This window comes from Equus quagga, chromosome 6, assembly GCF_021613505.1.
Source record: "Equus quagga isolate Etosha38 chromosome 6, UCLA_HA_Equagga_1.0, whole genome shotgun sequence".
In the NCBI taxonomy this organism is placed as follows: domain Eukaryota; kingdom Metazoa; phylum Chordata; class Mammalia; order Perissodactyla; family Equidae; genus Equus; species Equus quagga.
Window position 1 is genome coordinate 136,090,721 of NC_060272.1, and position 27,260 is coordinate 136,117,980.

The following is a 27,260-nucleotide window of genomic DNA, read 5'->3' on the forward strand; positions in this document are numbered from 1 at the left end:
GCCGCGCCCCCCGCGCTGGTGGCGCCTTGGAGCAGCCCGGACGTGACGTCACGAAGAGGCGGCTCGGGACCACGCGAACCCGGGGCCTTTTTATTTTTCTTCCGCTGCCTTTCTTCCGCCGCCGTAGTCCCGGGTCGAGGAACGCCGGTTGATAACCGTCTGCGGTACGAATGCCGGAGTTTGGGCTTGAGATCTTCGATGGACCTTGAGGGCAGAGTAGGGGAGGCATCGCAGTCTCCCAAAGGACGGGAGACAAGCTAAAGAGCCCTCGGAGCGGAGTGTGGGTACGGAACCGTAGGAGTCGGGGCTGAAAGTCAAGTCGGGAGGAAGAGAGGCGGTGCCTGGTGGGACACGTGACTGGAAGTTGGGGCGGAGGCGGCCTGGCTTTGGACGCGGCGTGGTGAGCAGCGGCGCCTCGCTCCCTCCTCGTCTCGGGTCTGCGGGAGGAAGAAGGCTGTGGTGTGTAGATTGGGGGCGGCCACCAGGAGGATGTGGGCCGTGCTCTGGGCCTCCGGCTCGTTCTAGGGGCGCGTGCGGGAGGAGGCTGCAGGCCCTTGGGGACGCGCGGGGAGCGGCGTCGGCGCCTGCGGGTGCTGGAGAGCGCTTGGCGGGCCTCAGGTCCCGGGCCCCGGGGGACGTTTTCCTGCGTCTTCTCCATCCGATGATCTCCGTCGTGTAGCGTTGGGATCACAGTTCTGAAACTAAGTCCGGGTTAGAACCGTGGCTTCGCCGCTGACTCCCCGAAGGGCGCTACAAAAGTGACCGACCCCCTCTCTGAAAAGCGGGATGCGTCGCGCTGCCGCTTGCGGCGAGGCTGGCGCGCGGTGTGCCCGCTCCTCTGTCGTGACACTGGTGCACTTGTAACGCTGCCTGCTTCTCGCGTGTCCGAGGGGCTTCGGGATGGAGAGCTTTTGTCCTTGAGCATGTTAACCGGCCACATCGCGTTCCCGTCAGCCTTTGTTAAAGTGAGTAAGGGACAACGCCCAGCAACACGGATCAGTAGAGGAGGAGGGGTGAGTGCAGTACGTGGTCGTGTAAGGGGAGCGTCCGCGTGTCCCCGTGTCTGTGTGTAGAGGTGCGTTCCAAGGGGCGTTCTTGGAGAACGCGGAGGTGGGGCTTGACCAGGATCTCCAGAGATAAAATTTAGAAGCAGTACCATAGGAGGTGAAACACACAGGTCCAGGCGACAGATCTGGCGGAAGGTTCAGGGAAAGGAGTTGGGGTTTTTTTAGATTTGAGAAAAACTAAGGGAAAGAAGTCTTCGCCGTACATAGAAAGTTATTTTTCCCAGCAGAACACACTGAGTGTGTGCCCCAGCCTTCATGAAAGCTGACAGAGAGACCAAGCGCCTCTTTGTGGGTGGCCTTGGCGCAAACATCTCCGAGGCAGACCTACGAAATCAGTTCAGCAGATTTGGAGAAGTGTCTGATGTGGAGATCATCGCACGGAAAGATGAGCAAGGTGAGTTTATAATCCTTCTGGGTAAAGGCGTGTATAACTCAGGTTAAGTGTCATGTAACAAAGAACCCCCCCAGAGGTGAATGTTAGTCCTGCACGCTGAAAGTGCCCTGTGTTTCCTTACAGGACACTGTTGTGTGTCCCCGGCCCCATGCCCCGGAGGTGTTAGGGATGATGTGGAGCTAGCTCAGAATTACATTTGTGAAATAAAAAAAAAATCTGAATTCCAAAATATCTGATTTGTAAAACTTGTAACTTTCAGTTTTCAGAGTTAACATTCTGATGTTCATTGTGTCATATGGAGTAAAATACCACTAACATCCGGACAGTCAAAATGTTTCCTTAACTGGCTGCTTGACGTTTTTTTGTTATCCCTTTTCTTTTGGAATACTTTGATTATCATGCTTAGAAAAGTGCAATCTTTATATCCACTGAAGACTAAATAAGGTTTTTCTTTGAAAGAGGAAGTTTCCAAGAGTTCATTTTTTAAACTTAGAAACTTAATAATTTTTTACATTATTCTCCGGATAAGACTTTAAATAAATTTATTCTTTTTTTTAGGAAACCTACAGAAAGTCTTTGCATATATCAACATCAGGGTAGCAGAAGCAGACCTGAAAAAATGTAAGATTGTCATGTATTTTTTGTACTCTTTGCCAATTCGTGTCACTGTGAAACTTGGAATAACTTCATTCTAAATCTAAACCTCAACAGCCACTTCAAATCTCCCAGAGGGTCAACCATGATCAAGGAAATTTCAGTATTCTACAACCTAGCAGGTTTAGGTTCATACCGTTTGGTGTCAACAGACATATAGCACATTGCTCGTGGGTTTGCTCAAATATGGTATTCTCAAATATTTTGGAGAAGAGACCAAACTTTCATAGAAACTGACTGTTACACATATCCTACTAGATATTATGCCACACCCACCCTCCCCCACCATGTTCATTTCTTGGGCAGCTAATTCTTACCGCTAAATGCTGTTGGAAGGCTTTAGAGTGTACCCTTGGGAGACCCTATCCTTGAAGTTATGAACTCTGCATCGATAAGTTTAGTAAAGCTGAGGGCAAAATGAGGGTCTTCAGTGAAGAAGGAAAGGGAGATAATCCATACTGCCACTGATGCAGTAATATATCCTAGTTATTTAGAAGCTGAAAAGTCAAAAGATGCTGAGAAGGAAACATACTGAGAAATAGGGCCATCAGCCTTTTGCAATTTCATTTGCAAAAGAAATTGATTTAGTCTGTTGTTCAGTGAGAAAATAGATATGACAAACAAGTTATGGTTAAGAATACATCAGCTCTGATGTGTGACCTGTAACAAGTAATTTAAACTTCGAAGCCCCAGTTTGCTTATCTGATGTATGACAAAGATGTTGCTTGCCTCATAATACTGCTGTGAAGATTAAATTGAGTAATACCTTCACACTTAGCATTGTATCTCCAATAGAAACGTCTGTCAGTTACTGGTTGTTATTAAGGAAGCCTATAGCAGGTACTGAGAAAAAGCAACTACAAGGGCCTAGCGGTTGAGACATAGTTTAGTTGCCTGCACCTAATTTGTTTGCAAGTTACACAGTGATAGTTAGTGTAGTGATAATTAGTATAAGGTAATAAAGTGAGGTGCTGCAAGATTCCACTGTCCTCTGATTCACCCTAGAAAGATAACATTAATGTTTTATAGTTTGGGTATGGAAAATGACAGTGAAACGTTAAGTAAATGTCAGCCATTCACCAGAGGTTCCTGATGTTACTTTATAAACAAATGATAGACAAATCTTGCTTTACGTTGTACACATTTGCCTCATTCGAATCTTGCAGTAACACTGGGAGGTAGGGAGTGTAAGGACTCTGGTAAGTGGTCAAGATGAGACCAGTACCTGGGCCTCTCTCCAGGTCTCATTGTCTTCATTCTATTTCCTCTGTATTTCTTTGTGATAAACAAGTCTACGTTTCTTGGTACTGAATAATTTTAGAGGCACATGCTGAAATGTGTTATTGTGTTGTCATGTACTTGGGTAATAATTCTTTACTTTATAGGTATGTCTGTCTTAAATAAAACAAAATGGAAGGGTGGAACACTACAAATTCAGCTAGCAAAAGAAAGTTTTTTGCACAGGTAAGATTTGCTTTATATGGATTTAAAACCTATTTCTTTATATTGAAGATGGTTTTATACAGTTAATTGATTTGGAACTATCAAGTTATATGCTGTTATAGTCTTAGCAAATTCAAACATTACAAGTAGAGCTAAAATTTCTCTTAACTGTGACCCCAGACCCCAACAAAAAAAGATAATGTGATGTATTTATGTATGTACATTTTAAACTATAAAAATATGTACTATTTCCTCTTTTTTAACACAGCCATTTGTGGTGATGTAGATCTTCCGCCTTCTTTAGTACTATTTCAGAAAATTGCTGTACCATTGTGTAGTTGGTCATCCCCCATGAATGGACATTTAGACTGTTTCCACTTTTGCATGCTTTAATAGATGACCCTTGAGAATGGCTCCTGCATATGTGCAAGGGTTCCTCTGGGGTTTATGTTAGAAAAGGGAGTTTCTGTGTCATAGGGTTATGTACCTTTAAAATTTTAATAGACACTACCAAATGCTTATGTTGATTTTGACTATTAATGTGAGTGTCATACAAGGGTATAAAGATAATAGGAAATCCCTGTGTGAGAGGGATAAGATTAATTATGCAAGCAATTTAAGAGCAAGGCAGTGTCAGAGAGTATTAATATCTCTAAAGGTATTCTTAGGGGGAAAAGATTATGAGTTTGGGAGCTTTCAAAATAGGAAACATTGTAGGAATATATAGATGGAGTGACCAGGAGAGTTAGTAAGATTGTTCTAGACCAAGGAAATGGCACAATGAAAACTAAGGTCTAAAACAAGAGCCAGGCAGCCTACTGGAGGCATGTTTTGAGGGAGTGGTCTGGTAAGAAAGGTGAGAATTTGATTTTGTTCTTCGTCTGGAGGCCTCTGTGAACAGGTTAGTGATGGGACTTTCATTCGGCAGTGCTTCAGTACCTACTATGTACAGGGACTGAGGCCTCAGTCCTGAGCAGGGTGAGCATGCAGTGCTGCTGCCTTGAAGTGTCTGTGGAAGGTGGAACGTAAAGGAGACAGATGAGAGGTGAAGAAGCCAGTGAGGACTGGTGAGCGCAGTTATCCAGGTCTGACTTATAAGGTGGGGGAGTTTGAATCAGAAGGTTGAGATTGCATTCTGCATTCTCTTCGATATGAGGGTAGAAGTAATCGGGACTTGGCAGATTGGGCTCTGAAAGACACCTCTTCCTCATGAAGAACAGTGAGGGGATTGAGGATAGATAAAATGCGAAAGTGCATAAGTTGAAAGGGAAAAACTGAGAGACCCTAAACGATCACTATAAAGTTAAACAGCTTTATAGTATCAAAAAAAAAAAACCCCGAATGCACTGTTAATAGCATGATTGGTTATTTTTACTCCTTTATTTATATTTTCTCTTTGATCCAGATTGGCCCAAGAGAGAGAAGAAGCGAAAGCAAAGAAGGAAAAATCAAGAACAGGCAACACCAGCTTGTTGGAGAAGATGGGAGTGGTGGATTTCCATGTGAAAGCTGTGCCTGGGACAGAAGTACCAGGTCACAAAGTGAGTCTTCTCTGGTGGCCTGACTAGCCCAGGAACTGACTCTTGAGACCCTGTAAGCCTGGGCAGCAGGTCTAAAGCAGTTGTTTTTTTCCCTTGCTTTGAAGCAGTTAATGTACTGTGCTTATAGTCTTCAAAGTGCCTTACAGCCCTTGGGTAAGCACAGTTTTCCCCTTATTTACAAAGAGAAATCAGGAACTCAAATGGAGGCAGGTCTCCCAGGGGACAAAGGCGAGACATACAGGCAGATCCAAGTTTGCCTTCTTAACGGCGGGTGTTTTTGTGTGGCATCCTACATAGTTTATATGGGATTGATAGCTGCCCCAATTTTTTTTTTCTTTCTCTTTTCTTTCTTTATACACTTTTTTGAGGACTCATGTTTCATTTTCAGAAGATTAAACCCAAAAGTAATCATGGCCTACTGTGAGTTTAAATGTTTTTAAAGTTATATTTATGCAGAGTGGTTAATCTTTCAGATTTATGATATATATAGTAAATACATTCTTTTTTTTTCTTTTAGAATTGGGTTGTGAGTAAATTTGGAAGAGTCTTACCTGTCCTTCACCTAAAGAATCAACATAAACGTAAAATATCCTTCAAAATTGGCCTTTCAGAGTAACTGTTATTTAACAGTGATTGATACTTGGAGAAATTTACTTCCTACCTTTAGAATTTCCCTCCCTCTGTCAGTAAATGTTTAGGTGTTTAACAGTTTTAATGTTCCCAGTTTCTAGGCAAGGTAAGACCTACCCACCTACATGTATGAGACAGTTAGAGAATAATGAGAGAATGTGATAAGGTTTTGTGCAAGTAAGTGATAGAAACAATGGTTGTCAAAGAAGCATATCTTAATTTATATGTCCTTCCTTTCATTTGACATGATTCAGAGCCATTGGTAAAAGAGCTCAAGTAGGGCGAGGGAACACAGGGTCCTTGTTAAAGAAGGCTTTGGAGGAATTGGGGTAGGTTTTACATTCGTAGACAAAATATAGGAAAGAGGAAAATGGTAGATTGAAGTATGTAGACGGGCAGGAGAATGGTGGGTAGAGAAATAGTATGGAATGCAGGATGAGTAAATTCAAGTGCCCGTTCCCTTGAGGACATGAGTTCAGATTCCTAGCATCATGGACTTGTGGGCAGAGGGTGTGGCTTGGGTATCCTGTAGCTTCAACCATGTGTCAGTCGGAAGCAGAAGCAGTTCCAGGTACTTCGAACAGAGCAGATGTATACATGCAATTGGTTTAAAAGTGCTGGAGGAGCAAGAAGCTGATGATGGTCAGGTTGTCCAGAGATTAATAACTGCAGCAAACCACTAGCCTGGGGCTAGAGAAGCAGAAAGGGCATGTTCTTATGGCTTACAGCTACTGTGCCACTGCGGTCCCTGGAGCCCTGGCCAAAGCCGGTGTTTCTACTATCCTTGCCAGTGGCACTAAAATCAGGGAAACACTGACTTCTTTCTTCCTCTCCACGTGCCGGCTTCCCACTAGTGGCAGCCACTGAACAAAGAGGAGGGTATTGACAGACAGTGTGAAGCTGAGAGACAGTGGACACTGGCACACCTCACATATTTGGCATGTGTTCAGTAGATACTAAATGAACAGAGACTTTTCAGGAGTAATAGCTTGAAGCAACTTACACTTGACTATTTACACGTTTTAGGAAATCAGCAAATGCCAACTGTCATCACAGTGTGTTGACATCAACAAGAATCTTTCTGGATAACAGGCCTGGTAAAGAATTACTAACTTTCTGTTAAAGACCTAAAGAATGTACTACAGACAGTGAGTAGAATGTAAAATGGATGTTACTGAGCTAGGAGAATCAGAGTTAGGATGGGTCAGTATCAAGAAGACAGGAATGGCCAAAAGAATTGGAGACTCAAGGGTGCGCAGTGTCTAGCTGTACTCCTGTGGATTCCCCTCTGTATTCTGCTTTAGAGTATCAGCTCAGTGGATGCATTTCTCGGATTTACAGAAAACATTCTTGGGGCCTCTGTATCTAGAATAAAATCTGAATCAGTTTGCTGTAATACTTATGTACAACCCAAGTAATTCCTTCTGATTAATACTAATGGTGCTTGGTTTTAACTCTGGACATGGCATAGAAAACTCAATTTCAAAGACCCTGTGGTCACCTAGTGAAGTCCTTGTTTTGTCTGACAGGAAACTGAGGGTTAAACAGTATTCCTGTTACTTCACCAGATTGATAGGTTTTCCTAAAACCTAGCATCTTTGTTTTGTTCCTTGACTTTTGGTAACATCATAAAGTATGATCCATCAAAATACTGCCACAACTTAAAGAAGATAGGGGAGGATTTCACAAATGCCACCCCTATATCCAACCTCACTTGGGAACTGGAAGGAGGAAATGATCCTATGAGTAAGAAACGGCGAGGAGAGTTCTCTGACTTTCACAGCCCTCCCAAGAAGATGATAACAGTGCAGAAGGATGAGAGTTCCACTGCATCTCTGGCTATGAGACTAAGACCCAGTAGGGTAATGGAGAGTCTATCCTCAACACAGCAACAGGCAGCACAGAAAACACCCTGTGATCTCATTACTCTGCCTAAATCACCCCAGGTACCTGATTCTGAGAGCCAGAAACTTAAACATGTATTTTTTCAGACTTCTGGCTTGGAGACCACCAGGAACAGAAATAACTTGTCTGATGATGATATCGATTCTGAAGATGAATTAAGACTAATGATTGCAAGAGAGGAAAAAGAGAGAGCTATATGGTCTTCAGTAAATAAATCTGAAGATGATCGCTTTGAAGTTGTTAGGGATGATTTCAAATCAGATGTTCACAAACTTCATTCTTTATCAGGTTTAGGCATCAAAAATAATGTCTCCTGCCTTGATAGTGAAGATGTTTTGAGAAATGATAGTGACTGTGATTCAGGAGATACAGATGAAATCATTGCAATGAAAAAAAATGTCAGGAAGGTCAAAAACAGTACAGAATTTTCACAAATGGAAAAGTCTATACACAAGAAATCTTTGAAAAATAGAAAAAACCATGTGCCTTCTGATGATTGTATTAAAGTACACAAAGGAAAAACCAACATAGAGCTAGCCATCAGTCAAGAAGTTAAGCCTCTTGGTTGTAAGTCTCCGTCCGACTTTAGTAGCAGTGAAAATGCTGATTCTATATCAGAATCACCTGAGTCTGAAGACGATGAGGAGTATAATGCCATGATGAGAAACTGTGCACGTGTGAATCTCACTTTAGGTGATTTGGAACAGTTGGCTGGCAGTGACCTGGAGGCTCCAAAAGAAGACACTGAGAGCGATGGCCAGGAAACCACCACCAAGTGTGACAGGGCCTCCAAAAGCCGCAGGACTCCCTGTAGCCTCCACACAGGTCGACAGTGTATTCATCCTGGGGAGATTGTGGCTTCCCTTTTAAAAGAAGACAACACCCATGGAAAACAGAAACCAAAGGCAAACAACTTAAAGCCAAAATTCCAGGCTTTCAAGGGAATAGGCTGTCTCTATGGAAAGGAATCAGTGAAAAAATCCATGAAAGAGATCATTGCCTCTAACAATAATACTAAAGATCAGAATTGCTTGAAACCTGAGGATCCTGGTGGCATATTCATGGAACTGGGGCCCCCGTATGCTAATGGCTCATCAGGTGAACTGACTCCTTTCCAACATGCAAAGAAGGCAAATGATCCAACCCATATTCAACCTCAAAAGAGCCAGGATCACAAGGTGGTGTCCCCTAACAGTTCAGAAGAGAGAAGTGGAAATCCTGTTTCTAGTCTTTTGCCATTAACAGGTAAGAAATCTTTAAGTCTTGGTGCAAAGACTCCAAAGATAGGCTCTGAGGAAGACTGTTGCCACAGGACAGCAAAGACAGGAGAGGGCTCCAGAAAGAGGCCAGATCTGAGCAGCTGCACAGCCCCTGAGACATGGCCTGAGGCCGCCTCCAGGAGGGACACTCAAGGAAGCAAAACTGACCCCGCACTTTCTATTAAAAGTCCATCCAGTGTTAATGCTAAGGATAAGCATGCTGAAGACAATCAGAAGCGTTTGGCAGCCTTAGCGGCGAGGCAGCGAGCAAGAGAAGCACAAAAGCAGCTGGTTCACGATGCTCTGGCAAACGTGGTGAGTGTGTGTTCAGTGTGGGTCTACCAAGCGCTCTCAGTCCTCCCTTCTTACCATGAGCATAGCATGCCCCTGTAGAGCTCAGTGACTTGGCACCCACCAGTTTTGTGTTTTGTGTCCTTGAGTTAGAAGCTTTTATCACCCTATACCTTTAGTATATCCCAAAAGAAGTGAGACTGGATTCTGCTTACTAAAGATGTTTTTAATTTGTTTTTATCTAAAGTTTTTTCATAATTTCCTTTCCTTTAGAAGCTATAACTGGTATAGTTAAGTGATACATCTTAGTATGTCTGAATTTACATAGAAATCACTTGCCAAATGATTTCTGTCTTACCAAGGTTTACTATAATGAGCCTTTATTCATTTTATGAACAATCGTTAGGTACATGTGAGGTTCCAGGCCTTCACAGTAAGTGCTGGATTTATAGAATGAGGGTTGTGGTCTGTGCCTCAGGTGGTTATTGAGTCATAGTGTAGTGGGCAGAAGGTCGCAGTTTAGTTCCACAGGCAGAGAGCAGTATGCCTGTGTGCCCTGGCAGCACACGGAAGCACCAGCTCTGCAGGAGGATGTGGGGAGGGGCTTCCTCAGCCTGAACTGAGTGTGGTGTGAAAGGGTCAGTGGGAACTGGTTGGGCAGAAGTAAGAGGGTGGGAAGGGAGAAGAAAGGCATTCTTCTTTAAGGGAGCAGTTTGTCCAAAAGTGAGTATTTGTAGTCAGTGTTCCTAAAATGTATATAGCATGAGGTGGCAAGAAATGGGGCTAGAGAGATTAGTAGGGGCAAGTTGTGAAGAGGCTACCGAGGTTGGACTTTATTCTTAAGGCAGTGAAAACACTGAAGAATTTAACCAAGGGGAAGAGAAGTAGTTGGCTATACATTGGAACAGGAGTAGGCAGACTGCAGCTGGCAGGCCATCTGGCCTATGGCCTGTTTTGGTATAACCTTCAAGCTAAGAATGGTTTTTACATTTTTAAAGGGTTTAAAAGAAGAATGCAGGGCTGAAACCATATGTGGCCTGCAAAGCCTAAAATATTTACTCTCTGGCCCTTGACAGAAACAGTTTGCCAGCATCTGTTTGGGAAAGGTTGTTCAGGCCGTGACGAGAACAGCAAATCGAATGGGGCAGATCTGGACCCGGGACAGCCTGTAGGAGGTCATGAACCAGAAGCAAGGCAGTGACAGTGGGAACATATTTAAAAGATACCAAGAAGATCCAGTTGATGGAGCTTGGTGATCAACTGGATATAGAGAGAGAAGTCATAAGTTTCCATCTTGGGAAACAAGTGGATGATGTTGGCATTCACTAGATAAGAAAATAGGATGGGCAGTAGATTTGGCAGGAGGAGGAGATGAAGGGTTGTCTTAAGGTGTAATGCTTTTGACAACTGCTCTAGGATGGTCATCCAGAGGACAAGCCAACACACATCATCTTTGGTTCAGACAGTGACAGTGAAACAGAGGAGGCATCCACTCAGGAGCAAAGCCATCTGGGGATGGAACCAGTGAAAGTAAGTTGTTCAGGATGCCCGTGTGGGCATTCTTCTACCTTTGCAGATTCATTTCTACCTGTTGCATACCAAGACCTCCACACAACTGCCAGGCTCAACATAAAATCCTCCAGCAACCACGATGAGACCCAGGACTCCCCCGACCACCACACATGGAGACTACAGGGACTTTGGAGATTTTCTCCCACATGAATCTCTCCCCACATCTGCAGAGTGAAACCCTGCAGAAGGTGTTCTCACACATAATAACTGTTCCCCACCCCCCATCCAGGCTGCTTTGGGAGCCTCTGGATTCGTGACCCAAGAGGCCGAGTATATATCACAGAGTCAGGAGTTTCCATCCTAACCAGCATTCATCCTTTCCTGGAAGATGCTCCTTGGTTGTTGTTTCTTAAATACGAGGGGGAAGATTACATATTGAAGGAAGTGTTGATTGCATCAGTTATTAATAAACATTTCTGTCTTGTCTTCATCTGAGTAACAGGAGTCCGTGGGTAGAGCATCTGGGAAGCTGTTTGACAGCAGCGACGATGAGGAATCTGGTTCCGAAGATGATAGTAACAGGTTCAGAATTAAACCTCAGTTTGAGGGCAGAGCTGGACAGAAGGTTAGTGAAGACTGAAAATAAAACCTGCATTGTGTCCTTACTTTTCGACAGCATCCTTAAATCTAGGTGAATGCAGACAGACCTTGACCTGCACCTTAGTGTTTAGGTGTCTATTTTGGGAGTGAGTCCTCTTTGACCCTCTCTCATTGGTTCAAGGGTAGTTGAGGTTATACAAACATTAATATAGTGAATTTCAGGGCATGGGATATCCACTTGTAGGGCCTTCTTTCAAAGTGACTTCTTGGGAATATGGTCATCAATTGTGTATGTGTTTTGTCTGTGCAGCTCATGCATTTGCAGTCTCACTTTGGCACTGATGACAGATTTCGCATGGACTCCCGATTTCTAGAAAGTGACAGTGAAGAGGAACAGGAAGGTAAATTGTCCAAACAATTCTGATGTCAGAGCTGGGGGACCCTGAGAAGTTACCAAATGTAGTTCCTTCACTTAAGATATACAGAAACTGGGGGCCAGCCCAGTGGCGCAGCGGTTAAGTGCGCACGTTCCGCTTTTCAGCGGCCTGGGGTTCGCCGGTTCGGATCCCAGGTGCAGACGTGGCACTGCTTGGCAAGCCATGCTGTGGTAGGTGTCCCACATATAAAGTAGAGGAAGATGGGCACGGATGTTAGCTCAGGGCTAATCTTCCTCGGGAAACAAAAAATAGAGAGAGAGAAACTGTACCTCACGACATTGAATTTCAGAGCTTACGATCCAATGTTTAGCTTACTCAATACTCCTTGAGTTTGTTCATACATATTAATTTATTTAGAAAATTTTAATTACTTGACGCTGCCAGAAAGGACAGGAATAGATAATTTCCGCTAAAGGCACCACCTTCCTCTGTCCCTTCCCTGGCATAAGAGAGAAGGCGAGGTCCCTCCTTGGCAGTAGATTGGCAGGTCTGGGTGAGGCCATGGAAGATATTTAACTCTCACCTGGCTTTCTAAAAGGAAGAGTGTTCATCTTCCCTCCGCTCTATGTGCTAGGTGCAGGTTTTTAAAAGCCCTGTACTGTTGAAAGCCATTCTACTTGAATTCATCCTTATTTGAATATATCTTATAGTAATGATGCTATCAGAAGCATACTAATTCTGTTCCTTTTTACTTCCTAAAGCTTTTTTCACAGCCTTGGTTCCAAACTTCCTTATAAGACCTACTCTTATCCTTTTTGAAAGACCACACCTCCTACTTGACCAAGAGGACGGCCACCTCGAGTGAGCTCCCTCCTTCCCTCTCCAATCTCAGAACTTCTCTCCTTACTCCTTTTCCTGTCCTTCCTGAGTTCATCTAATCTGCATCTCACTCCCCCCATTCATACCTCCTGTTCTCCCCTTTCTCATGTGCATCTCTTCATCCTGCCCTTTCCTTCTAACTCCTTCCTGTTTCTACAGACATGGTTAGGTCTCAGGTCCCCAAAAAGCCATTTCTTCAACCCTGTCAGTTTTCAAGGTGCTACTCCAGTCTGTTTTTCAGTTCTAAACTTGAAAAATAAAAATAAACTCAGAAGCAGTTGGCTTTGTATTGAACACAATCTCTGATTTGACTCGATTCTTTGAGATGATTATTACGTGTATTACACATTTCTGGAAACCAGGGTTGAGAGAGAAAATTCTCCAGGGTCCACACCCATAAGAAGCTTATGCTTCTGAGCTTCTCACTCAGAATTCCATGTTGAAAACAGGAATGGCAGAACCTTGGGAATAGCCCGCATTTAGAAGCCGCATTTAGAGGATACTTTCGTAACTTCTGCCACTTCTGTCTGTCTCCTTACAACTCTTCTGGTATGTGTCCCTTCAAAGCTGTGAACAACCACTTCACCAAATGCAGTGGCATTTTCTTAAGCTTTGAGCTCTTCAGTCTGCTGGTAGCATTTGTCACTGTTAGCCACTTCCTCTTGAAAGGTTCTCTTCCCTTTGCTTCCATTGCATCATAACTTCCTTATTTTCTTCTTAATTCTTGGTTCCTCATTTTCCCTTTGCCTACAGATGTAGGCTCTCCCAAGTTTCTGTCAGTCCTTGTGGCTTTGGCCGTCTCTTGGACATGAGTGTTTTCCAGATTTGGGCCGTCTTTCCTCCTGACTGTTGTGCTGAGCTCCCACCTGTTCTTTTCTCAATGCCTGATCGTTATTTCTCAGAGACGTTCCTGTGAGAACAAGGAGGTCTCAGCAAGTCCCAAGCCGACCTCCTCAGCTCCTCTGGGCCCTTCTGTTTCTCTGGATGGCACTTCCATTCTCAGGGCAGACAGAGAACCTCTGCCTTGTTTTTTTCCTTTGCAGCTTTTCAGGCACAATCTTTTGTGAATTGAGGAGACTGTCCTGCAAAATAAGTGGTGTGGCCAGCCTACAAACACCTTGAGCCCTTTCCAGCATTGTGTTCTACTTCCTAATGGTCATTATGAAGTTGAAATTGAAATGCTGCTTTTCAGAGTCAAAAGTTGTTGAATATTAGCAGTTTCATGTGGTTCAACCTAATGCAGTGCAAACTCTTTGCACTTTCTTGCTTCAATATATCTGTTCATTTTGTTTCCTACACCTGGCATGCCCTCCTTCTACCCCTAGGCAGCCACTTTGTCTCTCCTGCCTTAGATTCTGCCTGTTTATAAAGCATTTCTTGATCCAGTTGAACATAATCTCTGCCTCCTTGGAACTTTTAGAAACTTTGGAGGCATCACTGTACAGAACTTACTCAAATCAGCATCTTGTTCTAGTTTCTGTTACTTGGTTGTTTATATCCTCAAGGAGGTTGAAAGGGTCTTTAAGGCTTAGACTTCTTTTGTATTTCTGTCTATAATCCAAAGTAGCTGTTTAACTTTGTTCTCTCATATTTGTCTGTTTCTAGTAGTTGAAGATAACAGCTTATAGGGTTCCATGATGCCCCTGTGTGGAGGGCCTATGACTCTCTTCCTGATGTATTTATTACTGAATCAAAGGCTGAAACAACTATCTACTAACATATTAATAATCATTAAAATTACCATCTTTCACTATCTTTCATTTTTGGATTTACATGTAATTTAGATTACATTTTTAGAATTTAAAAAAATCGAAGAGTCTGTAATCACTTTAGCTTTGTAACTATCTTGCTCTATGTTTGCCAGTCTTTACCCTAAAAAACTTTTAGACTTTATGCTGAAAGCCGTTAAATCCAGATTTGATTTTCATAATTGCAAACAGAAGTGGAACTTTTTGTTTGCTGGTCATGCAATTTCTGAATTCACTGTGGCGTTGAGGGTCCTGAAAATAGGGAGGTTAGCAAAATTAGGCTTTACTTTTCATCTTCCTATCTTAGTGTGCTTTGCATATGTTTGGGTGATTGATAGATATTTGATGATTGAGACTTCTCAAGTTATGTTTGCCAAGAGATCACTAATTATCCTTTTCCCTCTAAGAGATAAATGAAAAGAAAACTGCCAAGGAAGAAGAGCTTGCTGCAGAGAAGTTGAAAGCCCTAAATGTTGTGCAGAGTGTTTTGCACATCAACTTAAGCAATTCTGTGAGCAAAGGATCGGTAGCTGCTAAGAAATTTAAGTATGGTTTATGTTCTATCCCATTCCATCCTGTTTTCCTTTGCTATAAATGCCTTCTTGAACTCAGTTTAAAATTAGGCCATTTTAAACTTCCTGGGGAGGGCAGTTGGCCATGTGTATCAGACTCTTAAAAATATATTTACCTTTGACCCAAAGATTTACTTCAAGAAATGAATCTTAAATTATTTCTGTCTTTATGTACTTAGATGTCATAGCAGCATTGCTTCCATTAGTGAAACAGTTTGACAGTGGCTTAAATTTAACTGTAAAACTACATAAATGTAACTGTTTCTTACAGAAAATTTTAAACATAATTTAGGGAGACCAGTGTAGTGAAACCCCTGTACCATCGCCCAGCTTCTACCATACCAGCATGTGACCAGTCTCCTCTTCTACACCTTTCCTCACTTGCCCTGCTTTCCCCACTGAAACATGTTATACAAATCCAATAGTATATCATTTTATCTCTATATACTTTAGTATGCTTAAAATAACTTTTAGTATTAAAAAACTATGTAAGTATAAAAAAACCCAGGGAAACTTAATACTAGGTAATTTAAATACAGTGGTTTCTAACAAGCTCCTGATACTCTTTGATATTGTGTAGATTTATCTTGCTCAAAAATTGGAATCACCGTGGTGTTGAATTATAATTTGCTGTTAATTTTTTGTATTATTGTGCTGATTTATCTGTTTCAACTTATCACTCTCCTTTTTTTACATAGGGACATCATACGTTATGATCCAACACGGCATGACCATGCCACTTATGAAAGAAAGAGAGATGATAAACCAAAAGAAAGGTAAATCAAGCCACTTCTTTTAGTAGCAGGATCAGATGAATTAATCTCATTTCAGACAAGGAGAACAGTAGGTAGTAACCAATATCCCATCCATTGGTCGACACTGCATTTAGTTTAAGACCAAGGGAGGGAAAAGTCAGAGTGGAATTAGACGTGGCAGAGAGGGTCTTCCCTTTGACAAAGGAGCTCATGCATGTAAATGACGGTATGTGCTCTAGGATGGTGCCTCCTACCTGTATTAGTTTCTTGTGGCTGCTGTAACAAATTACCAGACTTGGTAGCTTAAAACCACAAAAATTCTCACAGTTCTGGAGGCTAGGAGTCTGAAATGAAGGTTTTTGAAAGGACTGTGTTCCCCTGGAGGTTCAGAGGGAAAATCCATTTCACGCCTCCCTCTTAGCTTCAGATGGCTGCTGGCAGTTCAAGGTACACCTTGGCTTGTGGCTGCATCACTCTAATCTCTGCCTCCATCTTCATAGGGCCTCCTCTTTTCTGTGTGTCTCTTTCTTCGTTTGTATTGTATAATCACAAACACTTGTGATTGCGTTAGGGGCTACCTGGATCATCCTGGATAATTGGCTGTAAGGTCCTTAACTTAATTACTCTGCAAAGACCCTTTTTCCAAATACAAAAGGTACTATTCACAGGTTCCAGGAATTAGGGACCAGACATCTTTCTGGGGCAACCATTCAATTGCTACACCTCCAGTGTGTTGGGAGCTTCTATTTCCTATGTATAGATGTGCTGTCATTTTGATGAATATGGCGAATATATCAAGCAACGAGTAACTTGGCTGGTTTAATTCCTTCATTTTCCTACTGTTAAAATCACAAAGGCAGGGCTGGCTTGGTGGTATAGTGGTTAAGTTCATGTGCTCCACTTCAGTGGCCCAGGGTTCGCAGGTTCGGATCCCAGGCGCGGACCTAGTGCCACTTGTCAAGCCATACTGTGGCAGCATCCCACATAAAGTAGAGGAAGATTGGCACAGATATTAGCTCAGCAACAATCTTCCTCAAAAAAAAAAAAATCACAAAGGCAAGTATCATGAATTAGATCCTAGAACAAAAAAAACACTTTTGTAGAGAAACTGATGAAATGAGAATAAAGTTTGAGTTTAGTCAATAGTAACATACCAATGTTAATCTTTTAGTGTTTAGAATTGCATCATAGTTATATAAAATGCTACCGTTGGGGAAACTAGGTGAAGTTTGTTTGGGAATGCTGTACTATCTTTGCAACTCTTCTGTAAATCTAAAATTGTTCCAAAATTAAAGTTTTCTTTTAAAAAGAATCACATATCAGACCAAGGTAGAGGTAACATAAATATTCCCCGCAGTGTAAAATTTTTATGTTGTTTCAGATAATGCACATTGAACACAGTACATAAGTGGGGGATATTTTATATATTAGATTTGTTTTTACTTATATCTAGGGTGTAGTGGTTGTCTGTTGCTGCATAGCAGATTATCCAAGACTTAGCCTCTTTAAAACCACAAACATTTATTGTCTCAAAGTTTCTGTGAGTTAAGAATTTGGGAACAGCTTCTTTAAATGGTTCTGGCCAGGGTCTCTGGAGAGGTTGCAGTCAAAATGTTGCCAGGGGCTTAGTCTCTGAAAGGTTTGGCTGAGTCTGGGTGATGTCCTTCCAAGATGGGTCACTCACATGGCTGTTGGCTGGTCCCTCACTGTGTTGGCCTCTGTATTAGGCTACTTAAGTGCCCTCATAACCTGGCAGCCAGCTTCCCTCAGAGCAAGTGACCTAAAAGAGAAAGGAGGAGGAAGCCACAGTGTATTTTATGACCTAGTCTTAGAAGTCACACACTGACACATCTGCCTTATTTCATTTTCTTGAAACAAGTCGCTGAGTCCAACCCATATTTTGAAGGTGGGGTTAAGTGCCACCTCTTAAAGGGAGAAGTATTGAGGAATCTGGACATAGTAAAGCCACCACAATCTGACCTCTGGCCACAAATTGTTCCTATTCCTGCCACATGCAGAATTTGCTCACACCTTCCCTAGACTCCCCAGAAGTCTCACCTCTTTACAATATCAGTCCAAAACCCAGGATGTTGTCATCCAGATCAGATCTAGGTACACATGAGGCTTATCTGCTGTAGTTCCTTGAGTACAGCACCTGTGCAGGGTTTTTTGATCAGAAGACCTGTGAACTGAAGAGACTAGTTTTCATCCCCTCCTCCAACAAACAGTGTTGGAACAAGGATAGGATATCCACCGTAAGCACTGCTGTGCAGCAGAGGAAGACAAGAGGCACAGAGGAGTCCCTGCTCCGTAGTAGCTCTGAACTCTAGACAGGTAACTGCTGGGAGCTCTCTGTTTAGAACTGAGGGCCTAGAAATAATTCTCCATGATTCTTGACTCTGCCTTTTGGATCGTCCTTCCTTTTCCACGAACGGTAGCATGTGTTTGCAGCTGAGTAATGTTCCTGCTTTTTGCTTGTAGGAATGTAGGAGTCCAAAAGCCTCTTCACTGTGCACTGTCTCATTATATCAGTTCAAACTAGTGGTGTTTCTGTTAATATAATTCTCTTAAAATCTTTGTTAGTCTTCTGTGAATCTTCTTGGGGTTCACTCCGTTAGACAAAAGCCAAACCCACAAATCATTTTGAGATAAGCCATTTTTTACTGTGGGCTTCTATGAGACTGCTGAGAAAGAATATCTTTAAACTCCTTAGAAGCCCTATTTGAGCAATTGAAGTTTCTGAGCTATATCGAGGGTCTTGAAGGCTTTTGTTTTATATTTAGACTGGGGTCTATAAATTTTTCTGTTAAGGGTCAGATAATAAATACATTTGGCTTTGCAGGCCAGATGGAGTCTGCCGCAATGACTCCACTCTGCCTTTGTAGCAGAAAAGTAGCCATAGACAACGCGTAAATGAATGAGGGAGGCTGTGTTCCAGTAAAACTGTTAGCAGGATGGTGAAATTGCATTTCCTATAATTTCTGCATGTCATGAAATCATCTTGTTATTTTCTCCAACCACTTCAAGCTATAAAAAATATTCTTAACTTGCAGTCTATACATAAATAGGCAGAAGCCTGGCTTCAGCCCGTGGGCCGTCGTTTGCCAATACCTGCTTTAGACCTTGTTTTCCTGAGAGTCTTAGATTTGATCTTTACTTAAAAACCATTTCTTAAATTTCATGTCATTTGCCTTATAGGCTTGGTTTCATAGGAGGCATATCTCTCTTAAATACTAACCAAGTTGGTTTATTTAATGAAGTGTTAAAAGTTTTTCCCTGTGAGGTAGCCTCCACCAATAAGATGATCATTTAGGGTATCTTGTTACTTATTACTTTAAGTAATACAGTTAGAACTTTAGCCTGATATTATTCATAATCTATGGAGTGGACTCTAGTAGGAAAAAGGATTTTAATCTTTTATTAGCTAAAAACTTGATATTGGAAACTGCCATGTAGCTTTTCATCTAAGATCAAAGAAGAAAACATAATCCTAAATATAGAGCATGGTAACATAAAAATATAAAAATTTCATTCCAAAACAGACTAGACTTAGCATGTTTATAATTCATTTCTAAGAGTGAATTATAACTAAGTCTTTTTATGCCAGTTTCATAAAATTCACAGAACTTTAGAATTTGAAAAGTTCTTAGAAGTCATCTGGTTTAACATGTTCATTTTGTAGAAGAGGAAGCTGAGGGTCATTGCAATTAAATGATTTTCTTACTTAAAGCTAATATCTTAGGTGTAATTTCTGAAATATAATTCAGAGGGTAAGATAGGAGAATATGGTTTATGTTTAGTATTCAGAGCTGTTTGACATAGTTTTGTGTATAAAAAGCTTTTTGGTCAAGATTCTCCTATTTTTTTCTTTTTTTGGTGAGGATGATTGGTGCTGAGCTAAAATCCATACTAGTCTTTCTCTATTTTCTATGTGGGATGCCGCCACAGCATGGCTTGATGAGCAATGTGTATGTCCGCACCCGGGATCTGACCCTGCAAACCCCAGGCTGCCAGAGCAGAGCACACAAACTTAACCACTATGCCACTGGGCCAGCCCCATGATTCTCCTTTTTTGAGAAGTTATATAAATCCTCTTGGATCCTCTTGGTTGTTGAAAGGATGGAATTAAAGTTATCCACGGTGTTTTTCCTTTCCTGATTTCTGGATATTTTCCCAAAATTGAATGTTTCTTTGTGTTGCACGTCTGTATATGTCAATGCAGTAAAGCAAAACGGAAGAAGAAAAGGGAGGAAACTGAGAAGCTACCTGAAGTGTCTAAAGAAATGTATTATAACATTGCTACGGATTTAAAAGACATATTCCAAACTACAAAAGATGCCAGTGCAAAGGAGGATGCCGTGCCCTGGAACGAGGACTGTGGTGGGGAGAAGGCTGAGGAAGTCCATGACCCTGCAGCTCTGACCACTGGGGCCGAACAACCCGGTGGATTCACTTTCTCCTTTTTTGATGCAGACTCTAAAGATGTAAAGGAAGGTACTTTTAAAAAAAATTTTCATTTCAGGCAGTTTGAACTTAATTGACTGAGTTTGCATTAAGTGTAATAATTTAACATTAGCTGAAGGGATTCTGTCTTCAACCTAGATAAACATTATGAGGTTCAGTATTATGTGACGATAAACACATGACTGGAGCTGTGTTTAAAAAGTATTGTTGCATTTAAGGGAGATGTCTAGCTAGCTGCCGTGTGAAGGGAAGCCAGAGAATAACGTGTGGCATCCCTTCTTCTGTTGAGTAGAAATAGTCCTGAAGAAGCATGGAAATCATATATTTAAATAGCTTCGTATCTTATGCAGTTGGAGATGCTATGACTTACAGAAAGCCAGTGCTGTGTGGTGGGGCAAGAGATAGGTGCCCCTGGCTTTATATAAATATGCTGTCATCAATATGCCAGTTGTTTCAAACTTTATCCTTGGAGATTTGCCAGAACCTAAAGGACAATATAAACACCGTTGTGTACAATTTTGCATTTCCTTTCAGTAGGTTTACTTCTGAAGGCCAACCTGGGCCAAAAGTTAGAAACACCTGTTATCTAGGAGGCTGCTTCTCACCTGGTGTTCACGGTGGAGGTGCAGCTTTTCTGGAAGTTCACTGTGAAAAGCAGGATGTGCCTGTATAGCAGAATACATGCACACCTACCACAATGGATTCCACTTTAAAGACCAGCAGTTAAATAGCATCCATTTGTTTAGCTGATTAGTATTAAATGCCAGCTCTTTGGTACTCCAACAGGAGATACAATCTAGTAGTTTTCAAAAATTGTTCTAAAGACAACAGTAGATCCTGTGCTGTGCTCTGCTTTATTCTCTTGCTCTGCTGTCCATTTGAGTACTGGAGTCAGTCCTCCACTGTTGAACGAAGTTGGCATGATAACGAATAGTGACTATAATTCATCTCTAACTTTGAGAACCAAGTGTGAGAATTGGCCTTGAAACGAGTGCTAAGACTCCTTGGCAGCCTGGGAGATGAGCTTTAAGTATTTGGGAAACTTGGGGAACTCGTGACGTGATTGTCCACATCTTATAGCAGTAGCTTTTTCAGCAGTTCTAGACAGAGGTTTTGGGAATTGAAAATATAAACATGTTCCTTTTCTTGTTTATGAATAAGCAGGAGGGAAATCAGTTTTCACTGCATTGTGTTATATTTTAGGCTTCTCATGCTAGCAGTAGGTGCCACACTTATTTCGTTTGTTTTAAACTATGTTGCTCATTCATAAACCTTTAGTTTTTATATATTTTTGTAGTATTACTGTATTTCTTATCAGATCAACCTAGGAATGCTAAAAAAAACCTCAATTAATATTGAAAAATCTGAAAAGATACTACCTATTTTAAATTAATGATTAAGACATTGGAAATTTAGATAAATGTGTGCATGGTGAACGTAATCAAAGGTGTGTGTTCAGAAATACTTGGTTGTTCACAGTCCTGTCATCTTTTGTCGTCATGACAATACAGAGACCTATAGTGTTGAGACACTGAAGCCTGGTAAGATTGCCTGGCAGGGAGCCCCTCGTTTCCAAGACAGCAGTTCAGAAGAGGACAATGTTACTGAAGAAACAGATGAGACAAAGCCCAGCCCTGGGTAAGTAATTTGTTTCTCTGCAGGTATATTTCATAATTTGTAAAATCTGAGTTAGACATGCTTTAGAAATATTATGGAAGTATCCAAGCTTATCTTCTCAAGACAATTTTCTTCTCTCAGCTCCTTTAGAGAGTCCTCTAGCCTTTTTGTAATGGGGAGCATGTTTCCTTTCCCTTGAGATTCGGAGAGCTCTAGGTGGGGCGTGTGACTGTGCACAAGGAGGAGAGCACCTGACACTGAAGCCCCTGCTCTGGAGAGAGGATGCTGCACTGGCTGGCTGTCCTCACGGGAAACAATGGCAGATGGGGTAGCAGTGGTGGGTGCAAGTAACAGCAGCCAGTCTGGGGAGGATGGAGCTTGTACTTAAAGGAGTCTTCGCTACCTGAGCTTCAGGTAGAAGAGGAGAATGCTGACTAGAGAGAGGGTTGGGGTCACTTTAACTCAGGGCAGAATGAGCAAAGCACAGAGCAGATGTATTTAAAGAATAGTTCATTTATGTTTTTAATCTAAACATTTCTTCTTAAATATTGAAGTTAACCAACTAATCTTTCTCTCTCTCTCTCACTTCAGAGAAGTATCATTACCTGAGAAAGAGACTACTAGATTTTTCTTTTTCTCTAAGAATGATGAAAGACTTCACGGTAAGTCCATTTTTTGATTAAGTGGTAGAGAACAGTAATAGTAGGGCTCTCACCACTGCGCATTCTGATACAGCAACATGCGTCCAAGTAAGAACTGTTTGGGGAAACGTCTGACCCTTTGCAGTGTCATGTGGGTTAGCCCCTTTTAGACTGATGCCTGTTGACTTGTAAAGCTCTGGAGGACGGAGAGCTCCCACTTATCCCTCCCTCACCACCATTATCATCAAGGGCTTGTTTTGTTCCAGGGACTTTCTTAGACGCTACACATACAAAACTCCTAAGTTTTTAGTACCCTGAAAGTTCATGTGAAAACTCTGGGGCTGTTGGTGAACTCTTCATTTCCTAGAGCCTAAGACAAACAGAAAGCAAGTTACATAACAGTAAATGGAATATAAACAGTAGAGTCCTAACTGTTCTACATTTTCATTCTGTAAGAAACACATGAAATATTTTTGAAAATTAGAATAATGGCGGGGGGGAGGTCTTCACTAGACTTGAAGACCTTGATAATGCCAGCACTAGAATATTGTCTGTTTTGGTAATTTGCTGCCTCATTGTTTTTGATTTTCCCCTGGTAGGTTCTGCCTTATTCTGGAGAGGAGTGGGAAGTAATATTAGCAGTAGTTCTTGGGAGGCCAGAACAAACAACTTGCGTATGGTGAGTAATTGTATCTCCATATTGATTGTCCCCTAAAATAGATATAGTGTTATCTTTGTGTTAGTATTTGTGTGGTGTAAGAATATGGGAATAAAGTGTAAAACTCAAGACAGAAAGGATCACAACTGAGAACATGATTTAAACACTCAGAATCATAGTGCTGGAAGGGAACTTAGAGATTGTCTAATTGAACCCGCACATGGTGCAGGTGAGGAGGCTGAAGAGAGACACCACTGAATGACTGGTCCAAGTCCCAGCCATGCTCAGTAAGTAATAGGAAGTCGTGAGATTGAAAGACTGAATTACAGTTTCAATTGTAAACATTTAAAAGCCAAAAGTTGGAGTGTTCCCTGTTCATTCCAAGTGAGTATTTCCAAAATGGCTTCCACAGCCCTGACACTGAATAACCTAAATTTTACTTTATAGATACTTAACACCTTGAAAATGATTTACATTTATTTTAAACAAAGGCTTTTTTTTTTAAACATTTTATTTTTCCTTTTTCTCCCCAAAGCCCCCTGGTACATAGCTCTGTATTTTTTAGTTTTGTGGGTCCTTCTAGTTGTGGCATGTAAGAGCTTTTGATATTCTATTTTTCTAGGATTGTCAGAAGAAACATAAAGATGCCAAAAGGAGAGTGAAACCAAAATCCTAAGTGTCAGTATTGATATGGAATGTGAACAAGGCTCACCATGGAAATTGAATGATCCAGAAAATTTTAGCTGAGAAAGAACAATCAGAGTGAAGGACTGTTCAGAATCTGGCTGGTGGATACTCCATTCTGGTTGCTGTCTTTTTCTATGGATTTCCTCTGTCTGTCTTCCTAAGCAATTACTTCAAAAAATTAAACTGAACTTTTTTTTAAATGAAGCACAAGATAGTCCCTCAAAATACTTTTGTATATAATCTCTGTGCCTTCCATCCTCAGTTACTAATTGGCATCTTCTGATGCAAGGTTTACATAAAGCCTTTTAAAATATATGGGTCAGAGCACTTTTATTTTCCAAGTTATCCTTTGTGTGAATTATAGACTACTTGAAATATTTATTTCTGATTGTACCAAATATACCTCACCTCCATTTTTTCATTTTTGTTTACAAGGTTGAATGTAAGTCAGCCCTAAGTTCCGTACTTGTGTTCTGGTGAAGAGCCAACTGAAATGCAGGACATTTCAGACCAGCATCATAGGTGAATTCTGTGAGGACCAGAAAAGAATGCCAAATGCAGTTTTCCTGTCCTTGGCCTCCAGAAATTGATGGAGGCAGACCTGTCAATCCCAAACTTCTCGTCAGACCAGAGGCCTATGAAAAAAGCCAAGTGTCTGACAGATATGTAGTCACAGTTAGAAGTCAGGACCCTGAGTCCAGATAGGGAAGCAGATTTAATACTTCATTAAATCAACCTGGTTAGGATTCAAGACAGATATATAGCCTCCTATCAGACTGGGCTCTGTACAAAATTGTGTTATACAGACGCAAGGGAATATCATTGAGCTACAATGTGTATATCTGAAATTATTTATTGATGTACATCTTGATCAAATATAAACTATGAGGGCTGGGATGTCATCTGGTTTCTTAACCAGTTATGTCCCAACTGCCTAGAACTGTGTCTAGCGCATAGTAGGTGCTCAGGACACGCATTTTTTAATAAACAGGGTCTAAGGGACTAAGTAACTGAAGAGTCATTTGGGATTTCTGTTTTCAAGACTTCAGGCTTCATGGAGAATGGAACCACTCAGCAGGACAAATAGTCCAAATGTTCCACCTTTTCTTCATGTAGATTACATTTATACCTTCTCATCTGTTGCTGTATAACAAGCCATCCCAGTAACAATCACTTATTTTGCTCACAAATAAGCAGTTTGGTCAGGACTCAGTAGGGTCTGCTCATCTCTACTCCATGTAGTGTCATTGGAGTAGCTCAGCCAGGGCTAGAGAATCCACTTCTTTTTATTTTTTCAATTTTATTTATTTTTTATTGTGGTCACATTGGTTTAGAACATTATATAAACTTCAGCTGTACATCATCATAATTTCACTTTTGTATAGACTGCATCGTGTTCACCACCAAAAGTTTAGTCATTATCCATCGCTGTACACATATGCCCCTTTACTCCTTTCACCCTCTCCCTGCTCCATTCCCCTCTGGTAACCACCAGTCTGTTGTCCGTATCTTTGTGTGTCTTTATCTTCCACGTGTGAGTGAAATCATACAATTGTCTTGTAATGGCCTTTCTCTGTGTGACTGACTTCACTGAGCATACTACCACCAAGGTCCGTCCACGTTGCAAATGGCAAACTTTCATCTTTTTTATAGCTAAGTAGTATTCTCGTGTGTGTGTATGTATACCACATCTTCATTCATCTGTTGATGGGCACTTAAGTTGCTTCTAAGTCTTGGGGATCCACTTCTTTTTTCTAAAGATTGGCCCTGAGCTAACATCTGTTGCCAGTCTTTCTCTCTTTTTTTTTCTTCTCCCCAAATCCCCCTGTACACAGTTATATATTCTAGTTGCAGTCTTTCTAGTTCTTCTCTGTGGGATGCTGCCTCAGCATGGCTTGATGAGCAGTGGCAGGTCCACACCCAGGATCTGAACCAGTGAAACCCTGGGCCACCGAAGCAGAGCGCGCTGACTTAACCACTGGGCCATGGGGCCAGCCGGGAGAACCACTTCTAAGATGGCTTGCTCACTCAGTGCCTGTCCATGGGTTTCCTCACAGCACAGCAACTAGGTTTCAGAACAGGAAGCAGATGCTGTCAGTCTCTCACGGCTGAGCCCACCCAGACTCCCAGGGAGGGTACACAGACTCACGTCTCAGTCGTGGGAGGAGTGTCAAAGAACTTGTGGCCACCTTTAAATGTCACACCCTTCATCTCCAAAGCAGACAAATAAATGACATCAGGCAACCTTGCCCATCCCCATTCCTGCTCTGCAGATACAAGCACCTTCAATAATTCTGTTTCCTCTGATACTTATCTCCATATTTCTACCCAATATGCTTATGCTTGATTTCTTGGTTTTTCACTTTTAGACATTACCTAATGACTTCCTACTGTGAAAATGAGGATCCAGCTCTTTAATCCAACTATATATTTTGACCACATTTAACTTTTCCTAAAATCTCTTCTTTTCACTCGTCAACTTTTTTCTAGATTTAGTCTTCCCATACCTTCCAACAGTACCATAAAATGTTTCTCAGTCCAGTTTTTAAATAATCAGACCTGTCAACTCCACCTTTTTTCCCTGGACACGTGTCTGGGAGCTCTCCTGGTCTACTTTGGACTGTCTGGACAAATGATAAAAATGAACTACCTGAACAAGGTGGCAACTTGAGGAATGCAAAACAAAACACATGCCAAGTACTTCCAGTTAATAAGCTGAAGATACACAACTACTAAATATATATGTTCAAGTGAATTAAGTTACTGAATGGAGAGTTACCCCTTAGAAACAGGACATGAAACCCCTTCCTCTAACTCCTGACACTTGTTCCTAGACCATAAATGAGTACTGAATGAATGCACATCTGGAGGGTGCCAGGCAGATACACAGCAGTGCTAAGTAAGCAGATAAATAAGCAAACTAATTTTGTCTTCACTACAGGAAACAGTAATTTTAAAGTGCTTACTCAGCACCTCCTTCGTTTCTGTTTTCTCTCTCCACATGGCCCTTTACCGTACTTTCTGCAGTAAAATCCAGGAGAGCTCCCCGGGTGGCCCTGAAAGACAACGGGAGGCTGCCCCGAGCACCGCCGACCGCGCGCTGCGGCTCCTCTCGGCCGATGTGCAGGGACGGAGCTAGGGCTCTGCAGGGAGGCGGGCGGGAGTCAGCGCGCGGCAGGGCCGCCCGCACGCTGGTACAGCGCCGGTCCAGAGCCCCGCGGTCCTGGCGTGCGGCCCGGGCCTGCCTCCCTGCAGACTCCGGGGTGACGGTCAGGGTCAGCCGCACCGGAAACAGCCCGAGCGTGGGCCACTCCCGGGCCTGCCGCCGAGGAGCGCAGCCGAGGACCGCGCGCTCGCGGCTCCGCAACGTGAGTCTCGGGGCCACGTCGCTGGATTCGACTCAGGCAGGACGCAGCGCCCAGGCCACGGCGCGCCGCCACTCCGTCGCCGGCCCGGAGCCCCGCGGACCCCTTCCCGGCACGCACCGCGGCACGGCCCGGGGGCGTGTCCGGTACGAGCGGCCAATCGGCACTCTGCTTGTTGGTGGGTGTCGGCGGCGCGCGCTG

At 42.3% G+C, this 27,260-nt stretch overlaps 1 protein-coding gene and 1 long non-coding RNA gene across 9 annotated transcripts; one reads left to right on the forward strand and one right to left on the reverse strand.

Moving 5' to 3' along the window:
- The first annotated feature begins 128 nt into the window (after positions 1–128).
- On the forward strand, positions 129–23,901 carry LOC124240988 (nucleolar protein 8-like). 8 transcript variants are annotated; one of them, XM_046664397.1, is made up of 17 exons: positions 129–284; positions 1,295–1,461; positions 2,020–2,082; positions 3,501–3,579; positions 4,964–5,099; positions 5,617–5,685; positions 7,355–9,208; positions 10,601–10,714; positions 11,199–11,321; positions 11,607–11,697; positions 14,708–14,846; positions 15,571–15,648; positions 19,850–20,121; positions 21,603–21,729; positions 22,300–22,370; positions 22,949–23,028; positions 23,630–23,901. In XM_046664397.1, the coding sequence occupies exons 2-17, from the start codon at positions 1,323–1,325 to the stop codon at positions 23,681–23,683; spliced, it is 3,489 nt and encodes a 1,162-aa protein (XP_046520353.1). In that variant the 5' UTR covers positions 129–284; positions 1,295–1,322; the 3' UTR covers positions 23,684–23,901. The 8 variants fall into 8 exon arrangements, with proteins under 8 accessions (XP_046520353.1, XP_046520358.1, XP_046520357.1 ...); XM_046664402.1 differs by having other exon boundaries at positions 133–284; positions 1,292–1,461; XM_046664401.1 differs by having other exon boundaries at positions 136–400.
- On the reverse strand, positions 17,129–27,158 carry LOC124240989 (uncharacterized). The gene is made up of 2 exons (XR_006889068.1): positions 26,661–27,158; positions 17,129–17,407 (listed from the first exon to the last, which is right to left on the reverse strand). It is a non-coding gene; the product is annotated as an uncharacterized LOC124240989 (long non-coding RNA).
- Positions 27,159–27,260: the final 102 nt, after the last annotated feature.